Source organism: Tetrao urogallus (assembly GCF_951394365.1).
Source record: "Tetrao urogallus genome assembly, chromosome: Z".
NCBI classification, from domain to species: domain Eukaryota; kingdom Metazoa; phylum Chordata; class Aves; order Galliformes; family Phasianidae; genus Tetrao; species Tetrao urogallus.
This window is the reverse complement of record NC_136816.1, coordinates 4,809,169-4,833,072: the sequence shown is the minus strand read 5'-3', so window position 1 is coordinate 4,833,072 and position 23,904 is coordinate 4,809,169. Positions and strand designations below refer to the sequence as shown.

The window sequence follows — 23,904 nt, the reverse complement described above, 5'->3', positions numbered from 1 at the left end:
TAGTGTTCTTTCCTCAAAATTAGCTATCTTTATAAATGGCAAGTGACAACTTCTGTCTTTTCAAAATACGCAGTATTCAAAACCTTGCCTGGCACCACCCTCATGCTGAGTACCTTCCCAATGGTGCTGTCCATTAGTCCTGTTGCCTTTTTACCCAGCTAGCACAAACCCTGAGCAGTAGTGGTGGGAGTAATTGCACTGAGCTTCTAAGCACCAGTTAACGTGGAGGAAGTTGTCTGCTTCCACCTCTACAGCTTGAGAACTGGGGCACAGCAGCTTCTCTTTGCGAAGGTCTATTGCATGCAACTTTCAGTCACATGAGGAAGTGGCTTGAGGACTGTCTGTGAGTCCACAGCTGGTCTATCTGAGGTCTCTGTGGAAGAGGTTGACAACAGGCATTGCAGGCCCGGTTGTAGCAGGGATCCTGCTCTTCATCTCAAGTGACAAGTGACTGTGCCAAATGCACTTGGTGCTGAAATGCTTTCCTATATGTTTTCCTTGGCACGTAGACCAAGCAGAAAGCTGTAGCAGGAAGGAGGAGAAGTCTGATGGGGTCCGGCAGGGATCTGCATTTGAGGCAGCTGCTGGCTGTCTTTGCACAGGGCTTGCTGCTGTGCGAAGACAAGCTCCCCTTGCTGTTGGCTGAGAAAGCAGCTCTGAGACATGCTCACCTCCATGAGGTGGCAGTGACCCATTCTGGTTGTACCTACATTGATACACAGACCAGCCCTGGGAACGCCTTATGCTTTTCCCTTGCGTGGTAGCGTGACAGTCAGTACCTCCGGGTAATGGGCTGGAGGAGGACAAGAGGAAGCCTAGAAATCCTGTGATTTGCCTCTCCCTGAGAGCTGGGGTGGTGTGACAAACATGTGAAGAGTCGTTAGGTGGGTAGGGAAGCCAGGCATGAAGCAAAGAAGTTTTTTCTTGTCATAGAAGTTTAAAAATCCTGAGGACATTAAAAAAAAAAAAAAAAAAAAACACCAATGTGAATCTTAAGGATGCTGCTTTCTTTTCTCTTGTTGCAGCTATGCTATAAATATGTGAGGAGCACAGAAAATGTTTTTGTAAATGTTATGGGGAGGAGCCAAAGAGCAATCCATGTCCCTCGGCATCAGCACCATACATGGGCAAACTGAGAGACAAAGAGTGACTCTTTGCCAAATCCCCTTAATTGATCAGTAAAGCTAGAATGTTAGATTTAATATATATGACAGACCTGGAAATAGGCAGGAACTTTGGAAAACTGTACAAATATTCCAATGCTAAATACATGTTGTGATTTAGCTCTGTGTGTGATTTGTGGAGAGATCCCACTCACTCATCACTGCAATAAGCCAATGCCAGCTTTCTAAACCACCGTTTGGCTTAGAGAGTTTTCTTGGTGATGATTCTCAACGTGATGATCGGCTGCAGATGTAAGAATTATCACAGGATAGAATGCCTTAGGGTGGAGGAGACCATCTTGCTCTGATCCCCTGCTGCTGGCTGCCACCCATCAGGTCAGGCTGCCCAGGATCCCACCCATCCCGGCCTTGAGTGCCTGCAGGAATGGGGTACCCACAGCTTCTCTGGGCAGCTGTGCCAGGGCCTCACTGCCCTGTGCGTAAGAAAGTTCTTTCTAACATCCAACCATCCAGTGGCTATACAAGAAGCAATGGGCACAAACTGAAACATGGGAATCTCCACTTATATTTATAACAATAAAAATAAAAACAACCAGAAGTAATAAGAACCAACACTTTGCTGTGAGGGTGCTCAAGCGCTTGGGCAGGTTTCTCCAAGAGGCTGTGGAGTCTCAGTCTCTGGAGATGCTCATGTCCTGACTGGCCATGTCCTTCCCATCCCACTCCAGATCTGTCTTGAGGGCTCTCCTACAGCATCTCCAGAGGCATCTGCAGACTCTTGTGATTTCACAAGAGATTGGAACACCTGTACTTACAAACAACGGAGATCCCAAAAGCAAGAGAACTTTTTATACAATTACACTGAATCCAGTGTAGAAAACATGTAAACGTAGCTTTGGCCTATCAAAATACATCTAGCAGAGAAATAACTGGAGGGTAGATGCAGGGGTGACATCTGGCTATGATGTAGCTAATGTCACAAAAGCAACAAGTTCAGACTTCTGTTCTGTAAGTGCTTCACTTGGTGCCAGCATGGCTCCTAGTACAAAACTGGATGCTTGAATTTTTTGGAAGAAATAGCCATGCTCTCCAGAGAGGTTCAAAAGTGGAGTAGGGTCAGGTTTGTGCGTTGTGGTTTTTTTTTTTTGTTTGTTTGTTTTGTGGGTAGAGCTTGCAAAATCAGCTGCAGCTCATGAAGTATAAAATCTAAATACAGATAGCAAGAGGACACAACTCAGTGTTTGACAACCAACAGGCTGAAGCCAGTAATCCTAACAAAAAAAAAAAAAAACAAAACAACAACAACAACAAAAAAAAAACAAACCACTAAACAAGTGATTTTAAAACAACACCGTATTTTAGAACTAGAAAATACTCTCAGTAGGGAAACGCCAACCAACAGCAAATCTCTAGATAGCGGATACGAACCCTACTGACAAAACCCCATGCCTTGTTTACCTTTTACCACACTGTACAGCAGTTATTAATTCACAGATTTTCCTCAAAGGCCAACTGAAAACCACAGCTAGTGGAAAACCAAGCTGGTGAGGCTTCCTCCTCAGAGTCATATACACAGCCAACACCTCTCCTACAGTTATTTGCTCCAAAACAACTTTCTCACATCTGCCCAACTAGTTTCAAGATGTGTTTTGCTCATTCATTTGATTTAAGTCTTAAATGTTCTTTTCCTGTTGACTAATAGGTCACCAGTCCTGCCCCTGCAAAAACATTAAGGTCTCTTTTAATCCCTCTTCAGATATCAACAGTAAGAACTCAAAAATCAACTCAGCATTCCTCTATAGCAGCGTTTATTCTTTACCCAGCAATGGATCACCATCAACTTCAATATCTTTCTGCAACCTGTAGCTAGTAACAGGTTCTCATTCAACTTTTTCCAATGTCTAAGATGTGTATTATTGGCAAACTGTGCACCTTCTTCACTCAGCACCAGGTGGGACCTTGACAGCAGTACAACAGACAGGGCCAGCTTAGTGATACCATCTTCCAAGAAGGCTGGGCTGGAAATCATGACAAGATCAGACCTACGCTACTTAAGGAAATGTGAGACCTAATCATACAACTCATATTGTAGTAGGAGGCTAAAATATTTCCAAGATCATGTGTTATTGCAAGAAAGTGAAAAAAAGGTTATTCCACAAACAGAAATGCAATGCAAGTGAAGTATCCGTTAACAGACTTATTTTCTTTCCATTATCTCAGCATAACTGATACCCACATTCCTTGATTAAATTAAAAAAAAAAAAAAAAAAAAAAAAAAAAAAAAAAAAGAAGAAAAAAAATACAGCTATGTGAGGAAACTTGGAATCCCCATACACTGTTAGCTTGATCTTTGCTCACTAACACTGGTTACAAAATTAAATTCCCTCTTGCACAGTTCTGGACAAAATCAATAGATAAACATTAGTCACTGGGTGTGCCATCTACTGGGAAAGCTTTCAGAATTGCCTCTTGCTTTTTCATACGTCAACTTAGGTTCATTTCAAAGTACAGTTAAACCAGTTTCAGTACTGGTGAGGTTCAAACATTTTAAAGCTTTTTTGCGTAGCTGGTTAAAGCAATCTCAAGTTCTTCAAAGCCACAGGCACATACCTACAGTTATTAGGCCAATAGTAAGAGAATTATCCCCAAGCGTTCATCAAAAACACAGAAATAAACCTTTTTAACATTTGAGTTTACAAATTATACAAACAGAATCACATTCTCCTGTGCTTGTATCCCAGGAAGAAGTGGCCTTCAGACTTTTACAATAGCTTTTCCAAGATTTTCTCCCTTTAGCATTCCAATGAAAGCTGCTGGCATGTTCTCGAATTTTTCAGTGACTTGTTCGTGGTACTTCAGTTTTCCCTGTCAAGAAGAAGAGAATATTCCCAGTCTTCATTTGCCAGCTGTCTCACTTTCACAATCATCAAGATACTAAGTTGCACATATGTTCCATCTGAAACGCTGGTACTGCAAAGCGTACCTTTGCAAAACTAAGTTTGTATGCAGCAATTCCATGAGAAGACCCACTTTCAGGGAGATTCACCCCTTGGAGTGAAATAGGGAACAAAAACACTGCAGAGAAAAACTCATCAGGACACACTGAGCGCTACCCAGTCCTCAAAGAGCAGGTAGATCATTTAAATTCAGCTTATATTTAGAAAAAAAAAAAGCAGCTCTTCACTGTCAGGTAATGGTTTAGAATGATTCTGAAATTTTAAGTTAAGAGCACAAGCTATTACCACAAATCTCAACAAAGCAGAAGGCGTCAAGCATATTATAAATGGTTTGTGTGTTTCCCAGAAGGCTCAAAGATCATGCCATCTCTTCACCAGCTAAGACAAGGGGCAACTCCCCTAGCAAAGACAGAAACTATGATGGGAGCATTCATTACAGAAGATTACACCTTTCCCTCTTACCTCCAGGACCCATTTGAGCAGTGCATTCACACCCTCCTCCCGGCGGTTATACCAGCTGTACACAACAAACCCTTTCATGCTGAGTTCATTGAAGATCATTGGAAACTGAATATAAGATCCTGGCAAAGAAAGGAAATAGCTTTTATTAAAATAAGGCCCAATGCATAGAGAGGTTTTAGCCAGTAAAAGACACTGAGATAAGTTGTTCCAGGCAGAAACAAATTCTATTATTTCTGAACAGGGTAAACGACCACAGGTTCAGGGACAGGGAGCAACACAGGAAAACAAAGACCTGATCTACCTGAGGCTGAACACCCACCAGCACTGCTGAAAACAACTTCATTCAGATGTAAAGTGACCAGTGCTGGCAGGGCTTTCTGCTTAATCCTCAATGTACTGTTTTGACAGCTTGTTTGAAAGCCTGCTAAACCATCTCACTAAAGGTCAAAAAAAAAAAAAAAAAAGAAAAAAAAAAAAAGTTATATATGAGAAAAAAGAAAGAAAGAAAAAAAAAAAAAAACCAAAACATTTTCTTCAATAATAAAAAATTCATGATACCCACTCCCATCCCCCCCACCTGAAGAGGCCCACATTTAAAGCCATCTGGGAGTCTAAAGTCAGTAGCCATCAAAGAGAATACTGCTCCTGAAGCCTCCAGTTTCTTCCAGAAAGTAGTTTTGGAAAACTTAATGCTATTAAACGTGAATATTAAATTCAAACATATTTACCAGCAGTTGCATCAGTAACTGAAGTCCTGCACTTATAAAATGTGGGAATAAAAACAACCCAACCACATACAAACTAAAATGAAGCTATTTCATCTAAAAACCTCAGGGAAATCTATTCTCATAACTTGAACTATGGACTGTGTAAATGATACCATTCCACCACATTTGCTGCCTTCCACCAATCTGCATCTGCTCAGAGCCCTGGGGAATGTCATTTCAGCCAAGTCTTGCCTCCATTTCTAAACACAAGTTCTGCACCTGATACGAGCATGTAGTAAGGAGAATATCTGTGTGTACACATAAGAAGTGTGGTCACACATCAGATCCCCCAGAGTTCATTAGTTCGTTATCTAAATGTACACAAACATACAGGCAACTGGCACATTGAAAAAAACAGCAAAACTTGAGCAGCTTGAGCCACTATGTCTTTCACCCTGCCATCACCAAATAGTGACTAAACTTAGACACACAAAAGGAGGTCCACACCTTTCTGAGGCACAGTGTCATTGTACTGAGAGATGGCTCCACAGACTGCAATCCTTCCATATTTCTTCATGTGATTGATAGCAATACTGGCAAATTCTCCACCCACCTACAAGAACCAGACCACAAGCAGCATTAGAGAAAATCCACAGAGAAGACAGCTGGTTTGCCTCTCAGCATTTGTTTTTTTGTGTTGCTTATCAAGACAGCTGCAGAAAAAAGACAAGAAAGGAAGAAGTATGCTGTAAGCTCTTACAGGAACTATATCTCAGTTAGATGGAACTCAGTATCGAGTTCCTGCAATAGGCTAAGGAAATGGACAGCCTGCTCAAGACAAGGATCTTCCAGAACTCACATTGTCAAAGAAACAGTCATAGCCATCAGGAGAGGCCTTACGCAGGGTTTCATCCAAGGATGTAACCGTCTTGTAATTAAAGGCTTCATCAAAGCCTATTTTTTTCAGGTAAGCAACCTTGCTATCTGAGCCAGCACAGCCCACCACTTTACAACCCTGCAAGAAAGAAAGAGCATTTAGAAATGTTTTCCAACACAGGCTCACACTGCAAATGCAAGAATGCTGAGTGGAAGGCTCATTTTTGAAGTCAGGTGGTTGTGAATATGAACTCCTAAGCTCCAAAGTTTTGCTATATCCTCAGGAGCTTGTTTCATCTCAAAAACTTATTGAATGCATGTCTTCACCGTTGTTTGTGCTGCTGATCATTCATGGCCTTGTTCTTCTGTCTCCCACAATAGCCCTCCAGTGTGCAAGTCTGACCAGTTCAAGACACACACCCCTATTTTAGCAAGCTGTCCCACCACGGAGCCCACAGCACCAGCTGCAGCATTGACCAGCACCGTCTCTCCTGGCTTCATTTTGCAGACCTCAAACAGACCAAAATAAGCAGTGAGGCTGTGAAGAAAAAGAAAAATGCTCAGTGTGGAAAAAAAGAATTCAGACATGGAAGTGTGACTTGATCTCATTAAACTAAAACATCAGCACAACTAGAACAAGGTTGAGATTTATTTATCCTTGTGGAAATACTACTAAAAAAAAAAAAAACCAACTATACAACTTCTTAATTTTGCTTATGAGCCGAACATTTTAACTTGTCTTATTTTTCTGGACTGGCTGTAACTTTCTAATACATGTTACTGGGAAGCATGATGATTGATGTACAATTCCATCTTATGTGAAAACAGCTTTCCTTGTGCTCACAAGTTGGAAGGCTAAGCAACATGACCAACTGGCTCTCAAGCCCAACAAGCTTCTCTTTAATTTCTTCTAGCTTAGTGCTTCAGGCTTAAGGACTGCTATTTCACTGTACTTTGTGACAGCTGTATTGTCATTTTGGGGGCAATTCTGGAAACAGATAAAAGCAGACTAGCCCATATCCATAACTCAAGTTTGAGTCCTTCCAATTGGGTTGATTCAGACTGGACTTGATTTTTTTCCAGCCCTTCCTAGATCCTCTTCTTGACTGACCACATGAAAAGGCATGCTAACCTCCAAGCCAAATTTCCTCCAATCCAAAAAGTGGGTTAAACTTCAGGCCCTCTACAGGGCAAAAGCATCCTGAATTACAGCTTTATTTATTTATTTATAACAAGAGTGATCAGACAGCACCGTGGCAGAAAAAGATCAGGCAAAAAGATTTTTTTATTGCAGAGCAATATCCAGAGGATAGCTTCCTTTGGACCTTGATACTCACCCTGGCATACCAACTGTCCCAAGTGCTAGAGACTTGGGGAGTGATTCTGGCCAATTTGCAGGCAGGAGATTCAGGTCCGTCCCATCAGAAATGAAATGAGTTCTCCAGCCTCTATTAGCCACAACAAAGGTCCCTACTGCAAAAGCTGGATTCTTGCTCTCTACAATCCTGCTCAAAGGAAAAAAAAAAAAAAAAAAAAAAAAAAAGAATATCTATAAGACAAGTCTTTTGGGGGGTTTTCCTCTTATTCCTGTTGTGCTTTGATGCAGGAGAAAAGAATACTTTGTGTCAGGACATCTAGCCCATGCCTCGCTGATGTTTTTCTTAATATGGTTACTATCTCTTGTCACCATGGGAAAGCTGGGTGAGATGATGCTAGACTTAGCCTGACCCATAAAAGAAACTGATGTTCTATATAGATGCCATTCCTTTTTTCATTTGTTGTTTTGGTTTTTATTTTGATTGTTTCTCTGCTTGCTTTACCAGCATCATCTGCTATGAATTCAAACTAGGCTTCTATGAGCTCCAAGGCATAAAAGAGGACACTGGGATTGAAGGATGGAAAAGTATGAAACTGAGGTACAAATATGATATTAAGGGCATTTCCTTTCTCAGAAAACCTGCACTTAATTTAAAAGTTGAAGATCCTGGACATGGAGCCTCTTGAGATAAGAAAAAGCTCCTCAAGGAAGGCAGTATCTAATAACAGAAGTTCATACTTAGGGTATCTCTATGCCAAACGAAAATTCTGGTTTCTTAGCCCAGTGAGAAAATTGTCCTGGAAAGAAATAATTAAGCATCCTCAAAACATTGAAAATAGATTGTTTTTTGTTCAGTTTGTTCTATTCCCCGATGTTCTTCCAGAGAAACACAAGAGTCAGAGGTCACAGATGTTCTTGGGCAGCAACATAGAGGCAGCGCAGCAGGAGCAAGCTGACAAAGGGAAACATCTATGTAGCTAAGTCATTACCACAAGGTTGGATTACGGTCATATAGCATCTGGCATTTTAGAAACAGTCACAGCTGGAACAGACATGCATAGTCTTAGGTATGCAATTACTGCATATCAGATTTTAAAACATGAAGTTGACACTTGGAGTCATGTTTAATGGTTGGCCCCTTGTGCTGCTCCTTACAACTGTCTCTAGAAATGACAGTTTGTTGGCCTAGATGCTCTCCAAGAAGGCAGGAAAGGTTATTATAGAAAATCATAAAGAAAATTGTAAACTATAAAGGAAAAAAAAAGCAAAAATAGTACAGTATTCCAATCAATATGAAAAAAAGGAATGCAGATTCTGCAGTATTTGACTCGCGTCAAGAGAACACAACACAGGCTGTAAATGTCAGGACATTCCTTTGACAGCTGCCACATGGATGGATACGATGAACAGGTCTTACCTGGCAACCTGTGTGCCAATCATTACATCCCCTTCCTTCATGCTCCTTTTACTGTACGGTCTGTAAAAACAGGCAGAGAGACAGCTCACTGTAAGTAATCTTCCAGAGTAAGTGATCTTCCAGACACTATACAGTATTCTGACCCAGAAATAGCATAACTGATGACTTCGAACACACTGCAAGTAGCTTGCCCTTCTAATGACATAACTGGGTATTTTCCATAGACAGTTACTGAAGCACCCCATCGGCACCAAGCTGAAGTGTCAGGAATAGGACAGCACTAGTCTTCACTGCTGGTCTACCACTACAAGAAAGCTGAGATTCCAAAGAATTATCTCTGTAGGGTCTAACAGAATTCTTCATAGCTCTGGGCAAATATCCAGTCTCCCTGAAATTGAAGTGCTGTCTGTTAACAAAAACATATCAGTAATTTCCTATTTAGAATGCATATCCTCAAGTACAGGCTTGAATAGATAAGCAAAGCAGATTCTGCAGCAGGGCTGCAGCCTCCTTTGGGCTCACTGTATTCTAGCACAAAAGTCACCACAAGGGACAACGACAGGGTTCAGGAAAACTCCATGTCCACAGTGTAACTATCCTAATGTCCTGCTGAATCTGACATGGGTCTCTGCTAATGTACACATTTTATACAAAGCAAACAAGCATCCTGGGACCCTGGCAACAAGGGATGCTCCCAGTACACATTTATTAAGGTTTGAGAACACAAGTGAGTAAACATACCTCATGTAAGGATCAACACTAAGAAAAACTGATTCAAGCAGCAGCTCTGCAACAAAAGACAAAGCAAACAGCTGGGTAACAGTGGTAAAGCACAGGTTCCACAAGTCAAAAAAGTCACAAAAAAGCTATAGGAACCCCCAATAGTTTAAAAAGTCCTATTGGCATCAGACAGGAGCAAACTACCAGGAACAACTAAGGCATTCTGTAGCTTTGTCTGGATTTAGCACTATGCTCCTATAAAAGATATCTTTGGAAGAATTGCTGGAAAGCTAGCTTCTCTTCAGTCCCATTTGTCTATATCTGCCTTCTCACTTCATAGAAGATTCAACAGGCCAGACCTCCTAAACAAAGCACTTTTCTTTCACCTATGTACATCTTCCCAGGATTCATCCAGCAGAGGGTGGTAACAGACTTTGGTGAATGTCATATGCAACAATCACCTTGCTCCCTTGAACAGAAGAACACCTTCCCTAGTTAGTTTAATCTGCAATAGCTGCCCACCTCCATCCAATAATGCTTTTTTTTTTTTTTTTTAAATGGCCAGTGCAGCAACCTAACAAATAGAAGCTAGCGATCTATTTTAACACATATTTTCCTGTCGCTCAGAGTGAGCAGGAGGAACAGTCAAGGCTGTTGTAACATCAAAAGAAAGGCCACGTTTTAAATGACTCTGTGTTCTTAAATAATTATAAGTTAAAGTACTAAGTATGTATGGGTGAGTTAAGAGCCACACATGCCATAAGAATCCATAGAAGTACAGCTAAGAAGAAACCACCCTCCAAACCATTAAATTGTAAGCCTAACTAGTATTACTATTACTTTAATGAGGTTTCTTTGACATGCCGCCTAAACCAAAGTAAATCTTGTGAAGGATAAACAGTGAGATGCGGTTCAAGACAGCATGGTGCAGATGACCATGTGAAGCCAAAGCCGTAGGTTCATTCGTTTATCAGTATCTCTTGGGTTTGGCCAAGATTATTTTACTCCCAACTCTTTTCAAGATAGAAACTCACAAGTAAAAGCTATGCATTATTATTCCTCTTTTTCTTCTCTCTTACTAGCAGGGCAAATATCACAGATAAGAAGACAAGCCCCCATCAACTCCTGTTCTAAGAACACTCAAAAAGGGGCTCAGTCCCACCTCAACTACTCTCTTGTCCCCCAGGTCTATCCTTCAGCATTCTCTCCCACTATGAAAAAAATAACAAAGAAAACCAGAGGTTACCATCTTCTCCAGCTTCCAAAGGATTTTGTAAGATAAAGCAGATGACAACTTTACAATAATAAAGCATGTTTGCATTTTACTAGAAGTACCTCATTTGCTGCAGCCAGTGCCTTTCTCTCTTTTTAAATCATGCTAATTGTTTTCTTACAGCAGTCGGTTTTGAGGGCACACTGCTTCAGCGATTTTCTCCAGCATGCTTTATTTGCCAACACAGCTGAAAACCATGAGGCATCACTAACACGTTTTTAGTGCAGTGGGACTTTGAAAGGCCCACCAGAGTTGCCTGAAGGCTAAACACGGTTTAGCACATCCAATGTTTATTGTCAGATGTCTTTAAACACACTAAACTTGCCAAGATACACATCCTTGAGCAATTGCCCTACCCTGCCAGTTTGCCATAAGCCCTGCCAAGCCTTTTACAAACTGCGTGAGGAACACATGGACAGACCTACAAACGCACAGCCATTGTCTGCAGTAAGACAGCCTCCAGACAGCAAGCGATAGCACTCCACTCACCTCCATCCTTCAGGTTTGCCAGCGCCTCCTGTTTCATTTCAAAGTCGCTGTTTTGGGGGAAACCCTCAAAATGCTTCTTCATTACCCACACCTTGGCAGTCACCATCCTGCACAATAAACAGCACAAAGAGATGCTAAACGGTGCTAAGCTGCGAGCAAGGGCTGCATAGCGCCTCAGGGGACCACAAAACACAGGCATCTTGACCGCCTGATAACAACTCCTGAAGCCACCACTCTCTGACACGCACTCACGGCCGAGACCAGCGGGGTGGGAGGTCAGCCCCGCTGAGATGCGCGTCTCCCGCGGCGAAGAAACTCGGGAGGCAAAACCCACTGGTTTAAGGAAAACGAAAAGCTTATTAAAAGGTTTAAGAAAACTGGGAAAAGCCTTTTCCCGGTCAGTAACAACCCCATCAGTGGAAAGTTTCTGCGGTTGCCAAGCTCCGGGCTAAAGCCTGGCATCCTATTGTCAATGGTGTTTTCCAAACAACGCACAAACAAACAAGCGGCTTGCACGTGGTTTTTCCCTCGTAACCTCATTCTCATAAACAAGCAGGAAGAAGTTCATACTTAGAACGGGCGGTGATGGAAAGCTCCGTCTTCTGCTGTCAATACTGGATCACGCGCCTCCGCCACCGATCCGGCCTGAGCTCCCAAAATCACGACACACGTCCTAGAAAACAAAGACAAGAGTCTCTTGGAGCTTTTATCGCCAGAGCAGGCACCGCCCCTAATTGCATTTGCCCCGGAGCAAGAGCAAAGTTCAGCCCTGCCCTCCAACTCCGGGGTGTTCGTCGGCCCGAACCGGGCTCGCATGACAAAGCATTCCGTATTAACGAGCGAGCAGCCTGACCTAGCGCCCCTCGAATGGGAACAAAGGTCGGGGAAAGCTTATGAGCAGCAATTACAATTACACTTGGACCGTTTTTATTATTGTTATTACCTTACTTTTGAAGCGGCTGGCTGCCTCGCTCCAATTTATAGGAGGGAGATGAGGTTCTTTTAATATCTGTATACCCGGCGTGAGATTAAGAAACAACGGTTCATGTGTTGTTCCGACCAGTTCATTACAAAACCTAATCAGGGAGACGGGGAAGGGAAGGAGGGTGATAAAAAAGATGGGAAAGAAGCAAGAGTTGCGTAAAGCAGGGATGGTCACCAGCAGGATCCAGCAGCGTCCTGTTGCACGGCGTTTGAAGGTCCCAGGCAGATGCAGCGGGGGGGGGGGGGGGGGGGGGGGGCGAGAAGCAGCAGCGCTCCGGCAGCAGGCACAGGAGAGTTCAACAGCATGAAGGAGTCACCTCACGAGCAATCTGATCGTCAGGAATCCCTCTTCTTCATGAGGAATCTGCTGCCAGAAACCTCTGTTCTGCTTCATGAGGAATCTGCTGCCAGAAACCTATCCTCGTCGTTTTCAGTTCCTCTTTTATCCTCCTTGTTCTCCTGCCTAGGTGACAAGGATGGGCCTTGAGCAAGAGTCATTGAGTACCCCCTGAGATGGCCATCATCCTGAGATAAGTCCACACAAAGGAGCACTTCACAGCTATTTAGCTGCAGCTCATCTCGCTCTCGTTGCCCCTGGCCTTGTCCGTCTGCGTCCCCCAGGCAAAGGATCTCACAACCTTTGCCCAGGACTTGCCGGGACTTGAACAAGTCCATCTGTGTCCCCAGCAAGCTTTGAGACACAGACGTTAACAGAATAATATCTTACACCACCCCGTGACTCAAAGGTTGCTTTAAAATGGGATACAGATGATCCACGATGGTGAGAAAAGGATAGCAAGCATAAGGGTAAAGGAGGGAAGGGGGCAAGGAATCAAATATATAATACAATCATTACAAAAGATTTCTCAGGCTGGGCCCTGATGTGCTTGACTTCCCCATCAGTAGAGGAGGTTACAAACTACATAGGTGATACAACACATTTTATAAAGCACAGAACCATACAAGTAACAGACATAAGAGTCAATAACCAATAACAAATAAATATAACAGAGATACAACATTACCACCCACAACTACACAAAACATAGTACTTTTGCAACGAAAAGACAAAATGTAATCAAGAGGTATATTCAGTATTCTAGCATGATCAAATTTTCAATATTTCTGTCACAAAACATTAGAGTCCTTTCTGTGTTCAGTCAAGGTCCATAGGAGTATTCTGAAAAATAAAACGAGACACCGACTTGCCCTTTTTTGGGGGCTTTGTTAATATGGTTAAAAAATGAGGGAACAATCCAGCAAGTGTTAATTTTATATTCCTTCTTCGGGATGTCCTTGGCCTTCCAAGGATATTTGTTAAGGTATCCCATTACGGTTAGGGAAACCAGCCTCAGGTTAGCTGAGCCAATCGACACAGGCTGGCCCGGGAGATCTGTGTTTCCCTTTGTTGTGAGCTTTCTAATACATCCATCCCTCACCGCCCCCACCCCGCTCACTTGGGAGGGGCGGAGACATCAGTTTTCCAATGGCTTGGATAGCTGTTCAGGTTCCCTGGGAGAGACCCGAGGACCTGGGGTTTTGCTTTCCTCAAGATTCTCGAGCTTCTGTTCTGGCCACCAGTTAACTAATTTCTCTAACCTATCTGTTGCCAATCCATCCATCAAATTTTGTGGAATACCCTTTTTCCAGCCCAGAGTCCAAAGTCCATTACATTTATGAAAGATATTCTGCCTACTGGTTTTTACTGGCAATGAGACCCTTTCAGACCCACTGAGATTTGGGCTAGGTGGCCTGGGGGCAAGACTGGCTGCTGCAAGCCTTACACCTCTGGGTTCAGATTTACTGGGAAAAGAAACCACCGGCCCATATTTTCTTCCATAGTTAGTTAACTCTTGGGCTACCCCCCCCCCGCCCCGTCCCTCCAGGTCCATACTTTGCATCCTGACTGCAGATGGTTGAGGGTTACAGTTTCTTCTAACACTGCCCGGGTTCTTTCTCCCTGTGACATAGCTTGTATCCTTGCTTGTAATTGTATGCCTATGGGTTTCAGTGATTCCCGAAGCCCTCTAATTAAAGTTGTCATTCTCTCAGGATCAACGGGCCTCATCATGGGCGATTCATGATGTGGCTGCAGCTTTCTATCATACATCAGTTGGAGACAAGCAGCCTTTTGAACACTCTCTACTAATTGGTCGGTTGTTCCAGTAATGGCAAGAGGGTCTCTCCTTTCTAAAGTGTTGAGACCACCTGCCCAATAGGCAGCCCTTTGCATTAATGACTAGGGAGCACGATTGTTACCGGTAGTTAAAAATACTCCTGGTCCCCAATAACCTTCTGCTTCCTTTTCTGTTAACTGAATCTGGTCACCACCAGTGAGACTCACCCTCCATACATATTCTGTTTCCGATTCCTTTGGAGAGCGGCTAAAGTCCCTTTTCAATTTTGCTAGTTTGGTGGCCGAGAATGGAATTTCCTTAACATTCATTTGAGGATCTAGATCCTCGCTGTTATCGAAGGTATATTCGGTTTTTATCAAGGGACGCAATGGGGCTATTGGGGTTTCTAATTTGTCTAATCTTTCCTTTATTTATTGTAGTTCCTCCTGAGGAAAAGCTTTTTCTTGAGGCAAACTATGGGTGACAGTATCGCTAGCATCCTTACATGTTAACAGTTCCTTGAAAGCCATCTGCAACAAAGCTGAATTGCGTTTCTCTCTTTCTAATTGTTCCTTGAGGTTAACTATTTGATTCTGCAGAGTTTTTACCAATACTTGCACAACTCTAACCGATTCCTGTAGTGCTTCTATGGTTTGAAAATGCGTAAATTTATGCAATAATCTTGATGATATCACAGAATCACAGAATCATTAAGGTTGGAAAGATCCTCTAAGATGAGACCTCTGAGATCACCAAGTCCAACTATCAACCCATCATCACAGTGCCCTCTAAACAATGTTCCTCTGTGCCACATCTACATGTTTCTTGAACTCCTGGAGGGATGCTGACACCACCACTTTCACAGAATCACAGAACCACAGAATGGCCAGGGTTGGAAGGGACCTCAAGGATCATGAATCTCCAACCCCCCTGCCACATGCAGGGCCACCAACCTCCCCATTTAATGCTAGACCAGGCTGCCCAGGGCCCCATCCAACCTGGCCTTGAACACCTCCAGGGATGGGGCATCCATGGCCTCTCTAGGCAGCTGTTCCAGCACCTCACCACTCTCTCTGTAAAGAGCTTCCCCATGACATCCAACCTAAATCTTCCCTCCCTCAATTTAAAACCATTTCCCCTTGTCCTGCAGTTATCAACCCTTTCAAAGAGTTGATTCCCCTCCTGTTTGTAGGCTCCCTGTAGGTACTGAAATGCAATAGCAATAGCAATGAGGTCACCCCACAGCCTTCTTTTCTCCAGGCTGAACAAACCCAGCTCCCTCAGCCCGTCTTTGGAGGGAAACTGTTCCAGTCCCCTGATCATCTTTGTGGCCCTTGTCTGGACCCTCTCCAACAGCTCTCTGTCTCTCTTGTACTGGGCAGGTTGTTCCAATGCATAAATATTCTTTCTGAAGAGACATTTTTCAAAATATCCAACCAGAATCTCCCCTGGCACAACTTGTCATCCCATCCCTGTTACCCCAGAGAAGAGGGTTACCCCTCTGCTGTCGTCTATCACAAGGCAACAAAATGTAACAGGATTTAGGTGGGAAGGTTCAGCCTCTACTACCATCCCACCAACATCTGCCTCTGATTTTGCGGGACAACATCATAAAATAGGAAGCATGACTTTCAGAGTAGCTAGCTCTTGTAGCTAAGCATGTGATAGCCACTGTATTTCAGTCTTAAGACCAGTAACCACTATACTGTGAAACTTTGTTGCCAGGGGGTTTCAACAATACATTTATTCTGTGCATTTTCTTCATAATATGCTTCACAGACCATTATAGTTATTTCTGCAAAGCAGCAGCTATGCTTAAACTTTGAAAAAGGACAGTCCATGAAACCAACAAAAAGAATCTTTAATTAATTTGTAATGAGTCCCCCCCCCAAAAAAACAACAAAAAAAAGAAAAAAAAAAAAACAAGAAAAAACCAAGTTATGCACTTTTTCCTGATATTCTTGAAAAAGAACTATTAAAGCTTTTAGTGAAATTGAAATTCAAGATAACATTTATTCCGATATCCTTCAAACTCTTCTTGTCTTCTGGTCTAGCTCATCAAGTTATCAAAAAATAAAGTTTTCCATTAAACTTAATCAACCTTATCCCTAAAATCAGACAGCTAGCAGAGAAAAGATTGGCATCAGCCTTGTGCAATAACCATCCACATAAAAAAGCAAAGATCCAGCCTGAGTGCAGATACTGCAGGTAGTGCGTGCTGTACCAGAGCTGCAGGCAAAGTACTGTCAATCCCCAAAATCAGAACACAGAAGGAGATTCACATTTCAGTGCAAAACAGGGGAAGAAAACTTGGGAGTAGTGTAAAATTTGAGTTGCTGGCAACTAGAAAGAAAGGCCAGGAACTAAAGAATGGATGAGACTGTGAGCATTTGGCTGGAAGCTGAAGAGATGGTGGTGATACCCAAATTAAATCTGGGAATCTTCATGATAAGGTGCAGTAAAGCTCTCCTGGAAGCTAAGTCAAATAGTAAAACAAAGCTACAGTAAAGCTAATGAATTTTCTTTAAGTAACCTCAAATAATATTTGTATCTTGCATGTTACAATATGTTTTTCTAGCCTGGGTTTGCACATGTCTAATGTTGGGTACCACATTTTTAAGAAGCATGTCAGAAATAAGTAAATTCAATGCAAATTTGGGGTTAAGCTAGCAGTCTTGCTGCACTCACAACTGATTTGCAGACATGGCCATGGTAGTTATTTCCTTTTATTTCCACTTTTAAGTAGGGATAGCTGCGCTACAGTTTCAGCTGAGACAGATATTGTCCTGTTTACAATGTCTGGTATGATGCTGTGTTTTGGTTCTAGCAGAAGAAGAATGTTGATTAGACTGTTTCTAGTTGCCTCCCAAGCAGTGTTAAACTGAGCCAAGACCATTTGCAGTGAAGAGCTAGGAGTTGGGAGGGGAATTGGGACAGCAGACTTAAATTGGACAGAGATCTTCTATAATATGCCATATGTCATCAATCAGCAGAGAGTGGGAGTTCATCTGGCTCTCGGCTGCGCAGACATGAGCTGGGCATTTGTGGAGGAGTGGTGAGCAATTCCTTGTGCATCACTTGTTATATTCCTATACGTATATGTTTTTATTCTTTTCCTTTTCTCTATCTTAGTAAACCATTCTGTCCCAACCCATGAGTTCTACTTTGTGGGTTTTTTTCAGTTTCCTCTCCCATCCCACAGGGAAGCTGGGAATCTAGGAAGCAAGTGAATGACACTGCAGTGCTAAGCCACTTGCAGGGATAAAATCACAGCAGCTATGCTGCAAGACAAGGATATGCTAAAAAGTGAGTAGACTATCTCCCTTGGAAACACTGCTAGGTAAACGCTGAAAAGAAAACACCAAATCACCACCACAGCAAAGTTGTTCAGGAAAACAAGATCTGATCCAGTCCCCTTTCCCAGATCCAATTTAGGCAGTTTTCTGCAGCATTTCAAAGGCATTGATATAAAAAGCTTCCTAAATATTTGAATATATATTTCTCCTCAGAAGGACTTGCAGTAAATTCTTGCGAGTAGAGACTGCCAAGTCAGTTACATATCAGAGGTTACCACAGCATGCCCTACATGTTACAGGACTTCCAATTACCTGGAATTGGATGTGGCCTGATGTTGTAAGTGCCAACAAGTCATAGCAGATCTTGCCTGTTCTTTTTCTCTGGCTTAGCTATTACAAAGCTTTCTCAGAAAATACATTATTTGTTTTTTCTGTGTTAAAAAAAATAAAGGGTAAAGGCAAGCCACTCCCATGCTACATTTGGCAGATATTGCACTGCAATTATCTGAGTAAGCATGACAATGCATTATAAAATAACAAAGCTTTGGCTTCACTTCTTCATGCAAAGCTGTAGAACCCCAGAACAAGGCAAAAGGTTGAATGTGAAAAGTCATTACATAGTAAAAAGACAATGTCACATGCACTTTGTTGTCATTCTGAGGTGTTCAGCTGCTCTGCTGAAGAAGCTTGCACAGGAATCGGTAAAGGGTAACTAAAACCTGCAGAGAAACACTTCAGCTGCCCTTCACTTTTCAGAAATCAAACATAAAATTAAAATCTTAAGAACTTTTTCTGCTAAGAAAGAATAATTTGAAGCCTACAGATTAGAACCAGGCGTGGACAATGAAAAGCTATGCCGAAGTTTCGTGAAGCACATGTTGTGATTTCTTGGTACTTGAAAGACACTCTAGAACTTCTTTTGGTCCCATTTTCTACTCTCCTTACTTAAAAGCTGAAACAGTCCAAACACATGCCGCAGCATCATGAATTGCAAAATTTCATCAGAGCTGTTGAGACATACTGCAGCACAAGTCCATCAGAAGTTTCACTTCCTTCACTTGCAGGAACATGTCTGTTACTGCCTCACAAAGAAATATTTCCTTTGCTTTATTTTACAGTTGTCAAAACAATTTTTTTTTTTAAAGTTACATTAAGCTTAGTTTTCAGCATGACTCCACTTAATTTAAAGCCTAAACTTGACTACATCAAGCAAGTTACTCTGTTTCAGGGGAAAGTGAGGCTGGCACCTGATATTGTAAAACTACTGCAAGAACTTCAGGGCTTACTAAGCCTGCCAGTTGGCTGTTCCTTCCCTCATTCCTATTGCTCATTATCTACTTCTACAAAGAGTAAGCACCCCAGTCCACTGTAGAACTATAATGAGACAACTTTGCCCCTTTCTGCTAGAGAGCTTTAAGTACATGTAAGGGAATTTATACACATACTTATGTGCCTATAACTCCTCCGAGGCCACTTCCTGAATTTATGCAATACTATAACTGCACAGTCATTGCTGAGTAAATTCTTGTTCAGGAACAAGTTCTCCCTCAAGAAGAAAGCTCACTGCTCCAGGTTACGTGTGGTACCTGAGACACATCTGCTATCTGCAGGTCTGCATATCAGAAGAATTAATTAGTACTGCCAAACACATGTAATAATTAGACTGAAACAGATAAATGGAAAGATGAAAGGAGAGAGGATAAAATAAAGGAGGGGTTATAAATGAGATTCTAAGCAATTACAATAGAACCTCTGAAAGCATACAACATTGACCAGTATCTGCTGTATCATTATTTGCTGCACACAGCTTTAGACTGCAAATGGTACTTGACAAAAAAGGTTCACCCACTCCCTTAGTACACACTGAGAAGTGCAGTACAGTAGATTACTACTGTATCTAAGACAGTGAAAACAGCTGCATCCATGGTGCCATGGCAGGCAGTTCAGTATCACAGCCAATCACTTACTTTTCCAGGTAGGATGAAGAGAGTGAGAAAGGTCAAGGGGTAAGACCTTGTGGCTTGAAAATCGGACAGTTTGCTAGGTAAAGCAAAAACTGCATACACAAGCAAAGCAAACCAAGAAACCCTAAGTAACGTGTGGTACAAAAAGTCCCAGGAAACTGAACCATTGCCTTCACTAGTGGATCTCAGATGCTCATGATTGGTGCAAGACAATCTATACCTAATTTAGACTGAGAATCTCTTTTTCTTTTCGTTAAGAATATTGAATCATATCAACCTATATAAGAGCAGCAAAGAATAAGAGATAAACAGGTCATTAATGCAACCTCCTGTGATATCCTAATAGCCAAATGCTGAGATAAATTGGTACAAAAATGAGGTAAGGTAGACTGGACTGCCACATCTGAAGCACTAAGGTCAAAAGATTCCTCACAGATCATATTTCTGGGTGTGCTGGTCAACAGCTGGATATACATAAGTCACCAGTGTGCTCAGGTGGCCAAGAAGACCAATGGAATCCTACTAGAAATAGCAAAGCCAACAGGAGCAGGGAGATGATCCCCTCTCTACTCGGCACTGGTGAGGCTGCACCTCCACGGTTGTGTTCAGTTTTGAGCCCCTCACTACCAGAAAGACAACAAGGCCCTGGAGCTTGTTCAGAGAATGGCAATGAAGCTGTGAAGGGTCTGAAGCACAAGTCTTCAAAGGAGCAGCTGAGGGAACTAGGAATATTCAGTTTGGAAAAGAGGCTCAGTGGAGATCTTATCTCCCTCCTGAGAGGAGGTTGTGGAAAGGTGAGGGTTGGTCTCTCCTCCCAAGTAATTATGATGGAATGAGATGGAATGGCCTCATGATGTGCCAGAGGATGTTCTGGTTGGATATGAGGCAAAAATTCTTCCCAGAAAGAGTGTTTATGCATTAGAACAGACCGCAGGGAGGTGGTGATGTCACTGTCCCTCAAGGTGTTCAAGAAATGTGTGCATGTGGCACTGAGGAATGTGGGTTAGTGGGCATGGTGGGGATGGGTTGATGAGTGGACTTGGTGATCTTACAGGTCTTTTCCAACCTCAATGATTCTGTTATTCTAAATTGGCAGCAATAATGTTTGATGTCTTTATTAATGATCCGGATGTGGAATACAGCATGCCATCAGGCAGTCTGCCTGATTGTCTATACTTGTCTCTACTTACTTACTTTGGGAGGAATGGTCAACATACCTGAAAAGCATGCTACTCTGAAGGAACTTAAGAGGCTGGAAAAATAGGTTAACTAGAACTTCAAGAAGTTTGAGGTAAGAGACTTGAAGATGCCCTTGCAAATTACGTAGAGACTTGCAAACAAGATGCCCTCAATCACAAGTTGTTATACAGAAGCTTGCAAATTACTTTCCACTTGGTCTGTACACTCTCATCAAATAACATTTTAGTTTCAAATGTCTATAGAGAACTTGAACTTACGGACTTTGTACTTACTGCGTAGGTGGAATAGGTCACATATAAGGAGGGATACATATTAGGCGGACCAGGAAGTCTGTAATCTCTGACTATTTCAGCCAGTGAGGAAAGGAGGAGTCACAACATGTTGGGAAGAAGGATTAAGGGAAAGCTGTGATTTGTGAAGGGTTGAGAGACCTTACAGAGATTTGCACTAGTGCATTCTCTCCCTCTATTCTAATAAAGAAAGCTAAAGACTCTCCTCTATCTCTTTTGGAGATAAAAATAATTGAACTAGCCTATTGGAGCAGACATTTTCTCAACAGTTCAAAAATTATTGCAAGTTCTACATATGGGACAGAGTAACCCCACAGAGCAATACAGGTCAGACACTGGTTGGCTAGAGGACAGAGCGAGCATGAGGGTGAGCAGCATGCCATTCAGCAAAGAAGGCTTGCCACATCCTGGGACGTGTGGAGGTGTGCAGCCAGCAGGTCCAGGGGACAGCCCAGGCCCACCACACTGAACTTGAACTCAACCACATCTGGAGCACACTGAGCTCAGCTTTCAGCTCCCCACTGCAACAGTCCCTAACATGCTCCAGCAAGTCCGTTGTAGGATCACATGGAAAATAAAACTGATGAGGAAAACCTTGAAAAATTATTTTGTCCCCCAGAAATAAAAACTACTGGAGTGTGGGATTTGCATGTAAGGGATTAAGAAATGCAGGTCTCCTGTTACCTCAGCCTTGGGGATAGAGACCCACAAGATATGCATGAAAAGCAGATAAAAGAGGAGTTTTGTGGTGGCAGGATGCTCCTGTTCTGGTTGAGGGATAAAGCAGAGAATGGTTTCAGCACAGAATCTGGAGTCTTGAATAGAATCTATGGTGTCCAGAATGAGAATATTTCATTATCTGCGAAATTAATATTGAAGTTAATTCTTTATAAATATTAATATGAGCTCTAAGAAGAACCTGACTATAATATCTGACTCTCCACCCAAGTATTGCTAAGATTAGGAAAGTATTTTAGGGAGGCATAGGGATAGGAAAGGGGAAGGGAAAAGAGAAAAGAGACTAAACGGCAGAAGCAAGAAGAGAAACAGAAGACATAGGAAAACGTGCTCTCCCTCTTCCACCACAACAGAAATGCCTTCCTGGTAAGCACTGTACCCTCACCTCTTGGTGAAGAACACACAGAATAGCATTATTTCACTAACACTGTTATCATATATGAGCACAATTGCACCTACTATATTTATCAATGGCAGTCCTCTGTCTGTTGTGTCAGTCAGTTCAACACATTGTCTATGTTTTTTAAAGGTTTGTGAAACTGTCCCAGTGAAAGTCCTTGAGGGTGCTCTGGCAAAGTCAAAATACTCAGTGCCACAAAGGGAGGTTTACAGCTTTCTACAGCTGCTTAGTAATGAGAGTACAGAAAAAATGGAAACCAACCCATCTGAGGGGAGTGCTTAGCAGTGGAGTAATTTTGCAAAACAGGAATTTCTAGTGAGATGCAGAAAGTTTTGTCTTTTATCCCTCAAACCACAAAGTGATCAGATATTGGAACAGGTTGCCTGAAGAGATTGTAAAATCTGTCTTCTGCAATGTTCCTAACTCGACAGGCTTGTGAACAATTTGCCTTGTTTGGCTTGGTTTTGAACTCTGACCTAGCTGAGGCCAGAAAACTTCCAGAAATGCCTATCAACTTAAATTATTTTATAACTGTGACATAATATAAACTTGTACTCAAAACTCATAATTAGCTCCCTGTATAACAAAGAGTGCTTGCTTGGTATAAGCAACTGCAAACATTAACACAATGTGAACTAAAACACGTCTTAGGAGCAGAGAAAGTTGTGATTTCATATTTATTTTTATTGTTTTTATTTATTAAAAGTTTCTACGTGACACTTCTCAAATCAGCTAAAGAAACGGAAGAACCCCATGGGAAATTTACTCTAGTATATTTATCTCAATCCCTAAAATACTCTTTCCATAAAGCAATGAAGCTATACTACATGTTTACCTTGGCAGAATATCTACTCACGTTACTACCTGACAAATATTTTGTATAATGCACATTATGGTGTAAAAAAACAAAATATGTGTCAAAATAAATGTTTCTTTTCTTCCCTAAAACAACACGCTATATTCATTTCAGCATACTAACTAGATGACATTAAAAGAGTACATTTTATCACAACATCAAAGAAAGTACCCAAACTTTTAGAGCATATGAGATTATAAAGGTATTGCAGAATCAAGTTTTTGAGAACTTTTGTTTTCGAGTTTTGAGAGAAGTTATCTCTCCTGCACATCATATGCAAATAGCAAAAATATATGGTTATCTTCATGGTGGGAAGCCTCTCATGCTGTTGTTTGAAATGTGGATTTGTCATCCGAAGTGCAGTAAGTCTCACATTTGGAACAGACACTGCTTCTTTATTTCAGGACTGCGCAAGCCTGGGTGCTAGGTGGTTTCTCACAGATTAAGTACATGCAGGAAACTATCCGCACAATATTTATACACTAAAGTTACAAAACCAGTAGTTTTTCAGTCTGTTCTCCTCATGATGATTTATTACAAATTTGCATACGTTTTTAACACCACTGATTCCATGCATTCTCAGGGGAACTGTCTTTACCTGTGCAGGGGTCCTTCTGACCCATGGGCATTAGTTTTAGTATTGTAATAAAGATAGTTCAGCTAAGGATTCATGGATCTTGGATTTTCTTGCCAAGCTAGTCATCTCCCCAAAGCAT

The 23,904-nt window shown here is 42.0% G+C and overlaps 1 protein-coding gene across 1 annotated transcript; it reads right to left on the bottom strand.

Annotated features, from left to right (window-relative positions):
• Positions 1 to 3,878: 3,878 nt before the first annotated feature.
• PTGR1 (prostaglandin reductase 1) lies at positions 3,879 to 11,449 on the bottom strand (the record flags this gene model as incomplete). The annotated part of the gene is made up of 9 exons (XM_079548085.1): positions 3,879 to 3,989; positions 4,544 to 4,662; positions 5,758 to 5,863; positions 6,110 to 6,265; positions 6,547 to 6,664; positions 7,464 to 7,631; positions 8,862 to 8,921; positions 9,603 to 9,648; positions 11,344 to 11,449. 9 exons carry the CDS (start codon positions 11,447 to 11,449, stop codon positions 3,879 to 3,881), a joined length of 990 nt encoding a protein of 329 aa, XP_079404211.1.
• Between the last annotated feature and the right edge of the window lie 12,455 nt (positions 11,450 to 23,904).